This window comes from Artemia sp. Qi Xiang Cuo, chromosome 6, assembly GCF_049724085.1.
Source record: "Artemia sp. Qi Xiang Cuo chromosome 6, ASM4972408v1, whole genome shotgun sequence".
Taxonomy (NCBI): Eukaryota; Metazoa; Arthropoda; class Branchiopoda; order Anostraca; family Artemiidae; genus Artemia; species Artemia sp. Qi Xiang Cuo.
In genome coordinates, this window is record NC_142799.1 from 70,630,015 (window position 1) to 70,642,943 (window position 12,929).

At 38.0% G+C, this 12,929-nt stretch overlaps 1 protein-coding gene across 1 annotated transcript in view; it reads left to right on the forward strand.

Annotated features, from left to right (window-relative positions):
* The window catches only part of Exo84 (exocyst complex component Exo84), a 72,855-nt gene that overhangs the window by 26,814 nt on the left and 33,112 nt on the right, over positions 1 to 12,929 (forward strand). Inside the window, exons 5-6 of the mRNA XM_089090335.1 lie at positions 2,244 to 2,364; positions 8,916 to 9,105. Of these exons, the coding sequence (XP_088946461.1) occupies positions 2,244 to 2,364; positions 8,916 to 9,105 (311 nt within the window). The remainder of the gene's footprint in view (positions 1 to 2,243; positions 2,365 to 8,915; positions 9,106 to 12,929) is intronic.

A 12,929-nucleotide genomic window follows, 5' to 3' on the forward strand; every position in this document is an offset into this window, starting at 1 on the left:
ATTATTAATTTTTAGAGATTTTGCTGAGAGTACTTCATCTATTAGTGAAGGAGGGCTTGGGTCTACTGGGTACTGCGGTAGTGGGAAAGATAGTAAGATGTTCGGGTCGGGCGTTATTGTGAGGTTCAGTTTTTCGCTGAAGTGATCCTTCCATCGTTCTCGTCTTCCCTCGGTGTCCGTGATTGGGAGCCCATGTTTATCTAACAGTATAGGAGCGGCTGAGGACTTCTTTTTTGACAGTTCACGGACTTTCTTGTACTTGAAGTGGCCATTACCTTTTTGAAAGGCTTCTTCACACTCACGAAATTTGTCATTTACGTTATGTCTTAGAGCTTGTGGGATTTTTTTATCTACTTGGCACGTCAGTTTCTTGTACTTGTCCGTGCTTCGTTGATCTAACTTGTTAGGATGGGCGCGTTTCTGCACACATTGATCAGTAATTTCGGGGGTGATCAATCACTTATCCGAGTGGGTCTGAATTCGCAGGATTTCACTAGCAGTTTCTCTAATGATGGATGCGCTTTTGTCAATCAATCGGTCAATTTCTTCTGCTGTTGGAGCTTCCATGGGTTGGATTCTCGACAACTTGTTTGAGAGTGCTGTTCTATACCTGTTCCTTGTTTCTATGTTTTTCAGCAGGTCGACACGATGGTAAGCTTTTCTTAGGCTGTTGGGGCTTCCGAATGCGCAAACGGAGCTCAGACATGACTAAAACGTGGTCCGAGTCGAAGTTGCCACCGGCTATGGAGACTGTGCTCGGTACTGAGGATATCCATCACTTGCAGACAATCATGGAACCAATCATATATGCAGTGCGGCCGCCAGGGGATCTATAAGTAATTCTCCTTTGTTCTCAATGACGGGACATGGTTCTTGTTATAATAATTCCGTTATCCCGACAAAAGTCGCTGAGCATTTCACCCCTGTGGTTGTACCGCCCATGCCCGAACTTGCGCATGACGTCTTCGAGTCCATCATTTGAGTGTCCGACAATGGCGTTGAAGTCCCCAATCACGAACAGAATATCTATCTTTCTTGGGAGCAGTGTCAACGGTGTGTTGGAGTTGGCTGTAAAATTCTTCGGCTTCTTGGTCACTCCGGGACGAGTCTGGGGCGTAAACTTGGATTATGGTCATGTTGGCAATGGATCCTTTCAGACGAATGGTGATAATACGTTCAGAGACAGGATAGACAGCAAGAAGAGACTGTTTGGCTCGCTTGGAGAGTAGGAAACCGACACCTTGGTGGTGAACCCCATCACTTCTTCCAGACGTGATGAGCATGATGTCGTTTATTCTTTCTATTCCTGCGGAGGGAAGGTGAGTCTCAGATAGTCCAACGATGTCCCAGCGTTAACGGTTCATCTCGTTTTGGACTAGTTTCCTTTTTCCTGGTTTGGCTAATGTGCGTACGTTTAGCGTTTCTAGTAAGAGATATGTTTTTCGGGTTAGGATAAACGAAGTCTTCTCCGACTGGAGAGTCGTCAAATCGGATAAATGATCGTCGGCTGCCCCGTACGTGGTAACAAAATCATTTTCATTATTATCATTATCAACAATGTCATTCTCGCAATTTGCGATTCTTGGTCTCATACCGTCGGTTACCCCGGACGCGGTAGCACGAGTTCTTACTTTCTTATTCGCCATTTTCATCATTTATATTTAAGAGAAGGAGTTTCATGGCTAATTTGTCGGGGTAGCGGCAAGCCACTACTCTCTACCCTTAGCAGAGGCCATTGTCCATGCAGCTGGATCGTCTGCACTTCACAGTTGTCCCTCTAGGAAGGGATCCTCCCGTTCGGTGGTCTGCGACGCCGAGCAGAAGTTTAAGTAAAAGTTTAAAAAGTTTAAAAAGTTTAAGAAGTTTAAGTAAAACTAAACAGTTTAAAAAATCAGAAAATCAGACCCTTAATTTCAAGCTCCTCATGCTGTACCTTGGATTCTAAAATTCGAGCAACTAGAGCAATCTATCCGTAGAGTAATTGTTCAGTTTTCAGTTTTATCTGTTTTCAGTTTCTTCCAATTTCCTGTAAATTTCGTATCGTATAAGTACGCCTTTATAGTTACCACAGGCGATCTAGTTTCTACCTTTGGGGATTAAATCTGTTGATGAAATTTCAGTGACCTACGTTGGCTTTTGAATTATCCCTAAGGACAAACGGGATCAAGTGCCAGGGTTGTGTGATTGGAGGAGGGCTATAGTTAAAAAGTTTATGGTAGTAGTTAGCTCTTTTGATTTTATAGGTTAAAGTGATGAAAGCATTCGAAGAAGCAAAGCAGATGAGACTGAAACCCATGCAAAAGCCTAGTATGCTACCAGTTCCTGTAACTGCAAAGATTGAAGTTCACTCAAAGCTGGATAAAGGTAGTTTTTCAAATATAAATATAAATAAGAAGAACAAAACAATCTAACCAGAGATAAAAAACATTTAAGGCCAGTGATTGCTTTCTTAGAACTTAAATTCTTCTGGGCTATCTATGGTACATTGGGCATCAATGCAGCCCCTGTAGATGTCTTGCATGGTTGCTGCGGCGAGGATATCTTCCCACTGGGGATGTAGTGACGTATGTGCACATCTACGGTCGTATATGTGTCTCAGGGTGTTTTTGGTCTTCCTCTCTGTCGATATCCACATTATTTCCCTTGCTGTGCTTAGTGCTGGATTATTGACTCTTTCTGTCATCCATCCAAAAGACGTGTCTAAAATAATTCTATCTTTTCTTCTTCACCACCTTAGAAGTGAGCGGACCATCACCTAGCCAAGTGGATGGGGCGCTGTATTTGGAATCCTTTGTCCGAAAGGCGAGGGTTCGATTCCTGGTGTCGCGTGTTATTTGTTTTGGGACGTGGGGGGGGGGGAGTGGTGTGACTTTGTAAGTTCAGCCAGAGTCGACCCAGCTCTAAACGTGTACATGGAGAAATCTGGGGAAAGTAGACAGGAAGGGTGCACGAAAGCACAGGATGGCTGGCCCCCATCCCCCGATTGCACATTCTGGCTGAATGGCTTTGAGAGAGAGATCAGCACCGCTGGTTCGAACTTTAAAAAGTCTAGGGCCGTTTCCTTTACCTTTACCTTTTTTACCTCTAAAATTTAGCGACCGGACAATTTTATGACGGTTTTCAGCGTTACTGAATTTGTGTTGTCAGTTGATTTTTAATATGTGTCTCAAAATTGATTTTGTAGTTTTTTTGTTGGTCAATGATAAAGACAAGGAAAGAAATCAGCAAAATGCAATTCCAAGACCACTAATAAGACAAGATAAGAGAGTACAAACGTAAATATATCCACTACATAAAAGGCGGCGTTTTTGATGAGGATGAAAACTAACAAAATTGGAATAAATACAAGGAGAAAAGAGCGAGAAAACTATCAATGCATAAAATCCAATATGAAACGGATCAAAACTACAAGTATTATTCCCAAAAGGTAATAATAAAACATACAATTTGAGGTACTTTTGCCACATCCAGAAAGTAGCCAAAAAGTAGCGCTTTTCCACCTTCTGGTAAATTTCCTGATTAACTTTCTAATGAGATATATTGGAAATAGGCTTTCCTTAGAATCAGTATTCCGTCCTGAATCCAAATGTGACCTTTATTTGCGTCGGAAATAAACTTTATCCCCCCCCCCCTAATGTGCAAGTATATATGCTACCCTGAATTATATATATGCAATGAATTTTCTATTATTTTGACAAAATTTTAATTCAATCTGAAAAAATTTAGTGACTCACGGTTAATTCAGTCAGTGGTTTCATTTGGGGGGGGGGGGGCTGGTTGGGCTATAGGCCCCCTGATTTTAGGAGGAACACCAATTCAGCTGTCATAATTTCTATTGATTTGATTTGAAGTGTTAAAAAAAAAAGTTATGCAAACAATTGTTCTTAATTGAAAAAATCTGTTTTCATTGGAGCTGTACTTGACATTCTATTCTGAGCTTCATTCCAAACATATTTATTTAGTAGTCCTATTTTATACATGACGACACAATTTTTATTGCCTTTGTATCAGCCACAGTGACCGACTTTCATTACAATAAAGTAATCGACCCAAGATTTGTAATAAAATTATACATATCGCTTACGTGGTTCTGGAGTAGTGATCCCCTTTATGTATACGTGTCGTGTACTCTATATTTCTTTGACGCTATTTTTGAATCTGTTGTCAGTCGTGTGTTCCTCGGGTCTTCTCTGTTTCCGGAGTTTGCAAATAAAACGCCATTTTCTACAACGACGGACTTTTTGCGTTCCTAGTAGCCATAAACGTATTATTGTTAATAGACGCCAGGCTGCATGGGATTTTGCAAGTTCCTTGCAATTTTTCTTCTTTGCTTCCAGTAAGCAGGTTAAATTTCAAATTTGATTTTATTTCAAAATAGTTATTTCGTGAATTTTGTTTCTTGAATTGTTTTGAAATTTAGCTTCTTGAGTTTATAGCAAATCAAAGGGAGAATTTCAGACCAATTATTTTTTTTATGATTTCAGGAAAGATAAGAAAAGTATGCTTAATAAAAGGACAATTCAAAGAATCGACAAAAATCTTGAAGGACGGTACCTAATCTCACACACTAAAGATTATAACAAAATGAGAATATGAAAAACGGACAAGATTTTAAAAAAGCGGCTTTATCAACGGCTGGGGGGGGGGGGGACTTATCTTGAACCAACTTAAAAAGGAGAGAAAAACCCGAAAAAAACATAAGAAATAGAGAGCTATACAAAAACAACCTGACCTATAAATTGGTGTCAGTTGAATAAAATTTAGGATGGGGTGGGGCAAATCTACTGTTCAACTTCCAGAAAGGTTGGGGTGCAAAGTTGTCGTTTTTTAAATTTGTCTGTGAAAATATCAAGCCAATGTCATGAGCGGCCGCTTTTCAGGTGTACCAGCCCGTGTTAAAGCAATTGCACCGCATGCAATTTAATTTCACTGCTATGCTCATAGACTCAAGGTTGTGTCGGGTGACGGCATTCAGAATTTGAGACGAATGGAATATTTTTTCTCCATTCTTCAACAGCTGTACTGTTTTATCGTAGATTGCAATACGATGGGCATACTGGTATAGATTGATGAACAAAGTACTGAATAGATACGACTGTATTTTGGCAGTTTTTTCAATTACCAAACCAACTAGTGACGGGAAATCGGTAGCTTAGGCCCACGGACTTACAACCTGACTTCAGACAGTTGAATTTGTATTTACACTCCATCTAGCGGAATTAGCTCTCTGTCTGAGCAGATTGAGGTGGTAGACCTAGTTTTCTCTAGAGCTACTGGTCTTATTGCAGTTACGAAAGATAAAATTATAAACATGTGAACTGACGGAGCTTTTGAGGAAATCTCTCATAAAACAAAAGAATTTTCTCATGAGTGCGGCCTTAATGAAGGCCCTTTGTAAAATTTTCAGAATTCTAATTCTTTATCTAGAAGGCCAAAGCGTGCATAGCAAGTAGCTTCCTTCTTACGTGATTTTGTAACCATGCCGACTTCGGGAAAAAGCGATCTTGCTGGAGTGAAGAATCAGCTAAAGTTGCTTTCGGAAGGGATTATTTTCTTGTGATAGACAGGTTGTGTTCCGAGTTTGAAAGCCGCTTCATGAAAGCTCTTCCACTGTTTGAGTAAATCTCTGCGTTAGATGTTGATTTGCCGCATTTTTTCGATACTAGCCGACTAGTTAATGTAGCAGCGCATTAAAAATAAGCTTATATTGACACTCTTTAGCCGATCTCTTTAAATCGACTCTTTAGCCGATTAGCCAAAAGATCTCTTTGAACTTTACAGTTGTGTAAAGGCAATGTAAATAAACACACTGAGCTTTTTTCGGCGTCGATTTGCAAAAAAGACGGCGCCGCTTTGAGCTTGAAAATTTTTCTAGTTTTCGGTGCCGATTTACAATACCGGCACTGATTTTCATCGTTGTCATAAAAAAAAGGAATCCTCAATCGTTTCTCTTTGGCAGCAAAATCAAAAGAACTAAGTAATAGTGATAATAATTAAATATTTAATAATAGAAGAACTTCATAATTTAATAATGAAATAATTTAATATTTTATTATTTAATATTTAAATAAATTTTTTAATAAAATGAAAATATAAAAGAATTAAAATTTTAGTGATAAAAGAACTTAATAATATTAATAAAAGAATTAAATAATAAATTGAGTTCAGTCACGCAACTATTGATAACCTACAGGTGACTAATGGGGTCCATACTGTTTATTATTGAAAATATAACGCAAAGGGCATTGTTTTTGCATTGCTGTCGTTTGCCCTCTGATCTGCTGAAATCGGTGCCCGGAAAAAGATACGTGGGTCTGGCCCTTAAGCCTGATTAAAATGTATTTAAAACAATGGGTGACCAAAGGCCCAATGATCTCTAGTGTTGATATTTAGTGAAAAGGTCCTTGTGAAGTTGTTGGATTTCGATGCTATGGTTAATATTTTTTAAAAATGAGACATCGTCTAAGTTCTCTCTGTATTTGTTAAACACTTTTAAATTGTTTCTTACTACTGTTAGTCGATTTTGGGAGATGCCCGTGCTAGCCGCTGTGAAGAAATACTGCTTTCAAACAACTGTGAGCCAGCCACTTTAGGCCTCCTCCCCCTTAGTTCGGAATGAAATGACGCCGCTGAATTCAGTGGATATATACAACTTCAAAGCAAATGGATCCTGGTACAATCGCGGAAAGTGTATTCTCATCAAACAGAAAGGACACACAGAGATTACTCAACATAGTATTGTATAGTATCTGTAGAATTGTACGCTTTTTTTTTGGCGGGGGGGGGGGGGTAGTCTGAAAATAGAGTATTTTTAAGCTCAACAATGCTGGTTCCCTTGCATTGTATCTTAAATTAGATATATGGGGTTGTTCTTGATATATTGATATGTATTGATATATTTATTTCACATTAACAAAAATTTACGAACAAAAATCAATATGATTCACCCAAAACCAAAAGGTTGACGTGGGGTGAATCAGGAAAAAAACACATACATATAACATCTTTTAAGTTCAGTATAATAAGAAAGAAAGAAAAAAAAGAGAGAAAAAAAATAATAATAATACTACAGGGGCAACAACTACATACCATATCCATGCTGTGGGGTCACACACCAACATACAATTATAACTTAATTTAAATCAAAGCAAATTTCCTCCAAAACAAAGAAAAATAGAATTCATACTCACTTAAAAGATTTTCTTTCAATTTTACTTTAAAATCACATTTTTTACTTACATCTTTACTTTAAATTTCAATTTTGTACTTCTTCATATCATAATTAAAATTTTTCCATAAATTTATACCTTGCTGTTATATCTTGCTGTTAATAAAGAAAAGATGCTTGGAGATTGCTTGAAATAAGATATATGCTATTTATAGATATATTTGGATGCTTTAGTTTTCCATTGGTATTTGTTCCCATATTCTTCTCTCTAAGGATTCCTCCTAGGATTGTAATTTTTGGGCCCCTAAACAAATTTCACTCGTCAGCCTACTTTGTCAACTGCCAACACTAGGCTAGTATAATAGATAGAATACCATAAAAGCTGAGAGGGTTACATGGGCTTACGGAAGGGGGGGCCGCTGCCCCCCCCCCCTCTAGAACTTCAAATTTACACTAGGTATGGCTGAAAAAGAAGATGGTTGAAAAAACAGTTAAAAAAAGGTAGATGGCTAAAAAGCAGTTGATAAAAGGTAGATGGCTGAAAAAGCTGGAAATGAACTGCTGGAATGACATAATAAAAGTCAAACAAGAGGTAATTATCCATAATGTCTTGGAAAGATTTAGTTCTAATACAAGAAGATTGATTAATACTAATCTTATTGATGATTTATGATTTTGTGATTACTTATTAATAAAGATTTCATAGGTATTATAGAACTTGCTGGCAATGTAAGTTTTTGTAAACTTCCAATATAACTTCAGCCCCCCGCCCTTCATAAAAAAATCGGCTGCCCCCCCCCCCCCTAGAGAAGAAGCTACGTACACCCATGGAGAGTTAGTACTTTAGAAGGTCCTGCAGGGTATTTATAGACTACTTAGAAGGAAATTGGAGCCAGCAAGATTCAAGGTCGAATGTCCGATTCATCATGGCATTTTCATAGTGTCCTACGATTGCTTGTCACGGTCATACCGTGTCAAGCTTGGAGCTACAATTAAGTTTTCTGCATAAAAAACTCAAAAGGAAAAAAGCTAAATTTGGTAAATTTCCTTTGCGTTTTGAATTTGAGTAATGTACAAAAGAGAATCTCGGGTAAAACGAAACAATAGTAAAAAAAGAGAATCATGATTAGCCAGTGTGGTCTTAGAAATTATTTATGAGAATCTCGGGTCTTTTTACAACTTCATTGATATAAATTCTTAATTAAAAAAGTGAAGAATTTTCTATAAAAGAGACACAACGACCCAAGTCATTTAAAAGTTTTAGATATAAACACAGTTTTGAGAAATTGAATTGCTAACATTTTATGTAATGAAGTTAAAGCGATTTTATTTATTGCATCATTCTATATAGCTTGAAAAGGTACTATGGAGAGCCCTTTAGCCAAATCATGTCAGAATCAGCACCGATGAAGCTTATCTGACCGAATCCAAATGGATTGATATGTTGGTTGTCATCATTATAAGCATATCACCTGTTTCTTTTTCTTATTTAGCTATTCTATTCGAGTTAACTTTCCTTTGTTTTAAGTTGTATTTTACTCGTGTGCTTTTTCATTTCATTTTGTAGTAATATCAGAATGCTGGTTCCTTTCATATCAATTTTGTTTTATATTCTTCTTTCCTCCTATTCGTTGCCTTTTACATAATTTTGTTTTTAGCCTTCATAATTGTATATATCTCAGATGAACCCAGATTGATAGCATTTTTTCGATTCTTATCAAATTTTGACAATCACTGTTTTTTTTAGTTCTTTTTGACGAAGAGGAAATCAAACATACTGATAACGCTGTAGTGGCTCTTGAAGAAGATATTCTAGCCGAGTTTGATAAACTTGATATATTGATCGTTGAAAGAACTTTTGAAAAAGCCATAGAACGATTTGAAATTTTGAAAAAAAGGATTAAAGACTCGGAAGAAAAGATTAATGACACCATCAAGTATTTTTTTTTCTTCTCTTTTTCCAAGTATTCAATCTGTACGTTACTTCAATTTTTCGTTGCTGTGTCAAATAGTTATTAGAGTGATATAGTTGTTTACAATATAGCTTCAATTTATTAACCTTTATATTTTGGTAATCAAAGGGCTTAATCTCGGTATCTAACGGCCATTATAAGAACCATGCTTAACTACTCAAAGATATTATGAATTACTTAAAAATTACCAAATAAACTACCCAAATTACCAAAGAGAATGAAAAAGCTCTAAAAGTGGAATCCGCTGCTTGTGTCGAAAAGAGACTTTACCAGCGCCTTCTAGCATCCCTTTAATAGCCAAACTAAACTGATGTAAACATGTATTTTCTGGTATTTGAAAATTTAGTAGACGGTAAAGATCCCAAGTAGGCCTACCAGCTTACTACAATCAGCTAGTGTACTTGATTTTCTGAGCTTTTAAAAGCTAACCTAGGCCTATTTTGTGCAGACTGTATTTTGATTTAAATTAATTCTTGAACGTAAAGAAGGCGCTGATTAGTTATCTCCTGCAGGTATCTCCTGAGGATGCCGAACAAGAAAGGCGTACTTAAGCATGGGGCTTACAAATGAAAGAACAATTTTCAAATAATTCAGTTAGGACATTTAAATCTTTTTTAGTCCAGGACCCAGCCTCTGAAAACTGACACAGGTATGGTCAGCGAGATGACCGCAAAACGGAGGTTGGACCCAACGTAACTGACCATGCTGATTACGGAAATGACCGCTATATTGTTGAGAAATGTTGGCGTGTCGTTGTAAGATCAAAGTTTTAGGTTTCTTCAGCTTTTAGCTACAAATAAAATGTGTAAGTGTCAAAGTAAAGCCAGAAATGCATAGATTCTAGAAACCTAATACAGGAAACGTTGCAAATTCACCTCGCAGCAGAGAAGAGGAGAAACTGAACAGCTAAGAAACTTTTAACTCAAAATGAAACAACTAAAAGAACAAATGGCTATTACATATAAGAACAAATTGTCCAAATTTCAAAACTTGTCTTCTGAGGACTCATCTGCCGATTCGTTATATTTTCCTGCACACTGACACAACAAATCACAGCCTCTGTTCTTGTCAACACACGGGCAGGCTCTAGAGCAAGTTCTACAAAGGCAGTATTCAGGACTGGTACCTTGTGGGAAAGGATCTCCCCCCATTGGAACTGGACAGATTTTGCCTTTCGAAAAAGTCCAGCCGAATCAAGTAGGGTCAACTGGCGAAGGCCTTGGCAAGTTCGCTTCCAACAGGAATTTGACCTGTAGCAAAGAACGCATAGCGTGAAAAGAAAAAGCGTCATCCGTCGGAGGCAAGTATTTCAGTTCCTGTTTTCTTGGGTACAGGTGAATGCGCAAATCGTTCAAAGACCTGAAGTCACCAGGGTCTTTGCCGTACATTGCTACGACTACCTTTCGGCAGGCAGATGTAAATTCTTCCAAGACAGCATGGGCATCGTTGCACCTTAGCCTCACAATCACGTTCCGGGTATCCTCATAGAGGTTCCAGCTTTCAACTGCTTTCATAGCTAACTTTTTGCCCTTGCCATAAAAATAGCTGACGGTATCACACCCAGTCACACAGTGGACCACTGGCAGGCAACTGAGCAAACTGTTCGGCAGGACTTCACAAAGCTGGTGAATTGGCACAGAATACTTCTGAAAATTCACATATATGGCACAATCAACCAGCTCCTTCTTTTCAAATAGCTGACAGCAGTGATACAGAAGTCCAACAACTATGTCAGTGTCATTTGCTAGCACAGCAATCTCCTTGAAGTTTCTCCCTAGAGCATCAAGGACATGTAAAATTATCCTTGTGTCCGCTTCTTCATGGTTTGAGCTGAGACGCTCTTCGTAATCTTCTGCACTCACATTTGCTGGCAATTTCGCAACTTTCATCCGATCTGAAAAGCCTCCTGAGAGATACAGTGTCACACCTTGCTTGACGAGATCCACAGACCCTTCACAAATCTCAAAGAGAACCTCAAGGAGCTGACTTTTTGTCTTCGAACTCGCCAAGATTCACGCTGGCAAATACTGATAAATGCTGGATGTATGAGATAATGAAACTAGCTTGTTGGCTTTTGTGGGATCATTCTATCCAGATACTTTCCCTCGACAATAGCGTTTCCTATTTAGGGCATGTATCCTGTACTCTCAGGATGGCGTTGCTAGTTTGTGAAAATAAGGATAAAATAAAATTTGTGAAAATAAGGATTTTTTTTTCTTCTAATAACTGGTGGAATAGGTGTGATGGTTTCAGGGGCGGATCCAGGTTTTTTTAGGGGGGGGGGGGGCGCAAAATAGGTTGATCCAATAGACTTACGTTAGGTTTCACTTTCATAACAAACAGATATTTAAACGTCATCAAAGGTCAGGGCCCTCTAGAGGGAGGAGTGGAGGTAGGTACTTCAGAATACCTTCCCAGAGCACATTTGAGCCTGTAGACCCATCCCTGAAAGTTTCATTTTCCTAACCTAACCCCTATCCGAGATAGCCAAAAGTAGCTAAAGTAGAATTTTACCAAAAAGACAGATGGATCTACAGGCTAAGGTATCCTGGGATGGTATTTTGAAGTACCTACCTCCACTCTTTCTCCCACTAAAGGGTCCTGAAATTTGTCTACATGACAGGTAGAACCTATTGAAATTTGACAAAACAACTCTTTACCTTAATTTTCAGTTACTGGTTTCTTTTTTTCTGGCTTTAGTTTTGAAAATATAATTCCTGTTATTTGAGCAGAATTTTGAGCCATATTAATGTGTTTTTTTTTTAATATATGAAATGTATTTGCATATCTTTAAAACCTTAATACTTGGGATTGAGATAAGTTGTGAAGCTGAAAATTTTGTTGTTTTAATTCATTCAAGCAGAAGATCTATTTTGCAAGGGTTCACTCAAAATCAAAGGCCAGGACCCTCTAGAGGGAGGAGTGGAGGTGGGTACTTCAGAATACCTTCCCAGGACATACTTTAGCCTGTAGACTCATCCCTGAAAGTTTCATTTTCCTAACTTATCCCCTATCCAAGATAGCCAAAAGTAGCTTAAGTAGAATTTTATCAAATACTAGAGCTATGCACCTGATGGAAACAAGGTTAAAAAAAAAATTATCAATTATTCCCCCTCTGTTAGCCTACTGTTTCTAAATGTAAGAAATAGTGCTATTACAACTAAATCCTGAAGCATGTCAATGCAACTGAAACTTAGATTCCTGAATTTATACTTTCTCATCATGATAGTTGTCACCCAGACAATACCCCTCTATTTTCTATATTCTACCCCTCTTTATCAGAAATGAATTTTGCCCCCACCCCTATTAATACCAATTCAGGGTATATATTTGCACATTAGGGCAGTGGGGTTAAAGTTTATTTCTGATACAAATGAGAGGTAGGTTTAAAACTTACCCCCCTCCCTCTAATGTGCAAATATACACCCTGAATTGGTAGGGTAAGACACCCAGTAGTTGGACACTTTAATCACTTTGAAAACTTTTTGACACTTAAACTACTCTAATTACTGTATTATACCACCTAGAAACTTAATTTTTGTATCAAAAAATTTCTGAAGAATTTCTGAACAAGTAAGTTACTAATTCAAATAGTTTCACTTGTACAGCGCCTCCTATTTTTGAATTTACTAACAAGTGACAATTCTGCCTAAACTCGGACATACAAACGTATCATTGTAAATTAGCTATTAAAATAGTATAAAAGATTCTGTCCGAGAATAGGCAGGTGGCCGAACGCTGGGTGTCTTACCCTATATATAACCTAGGGAGGGGGGGAGGAAATTCAT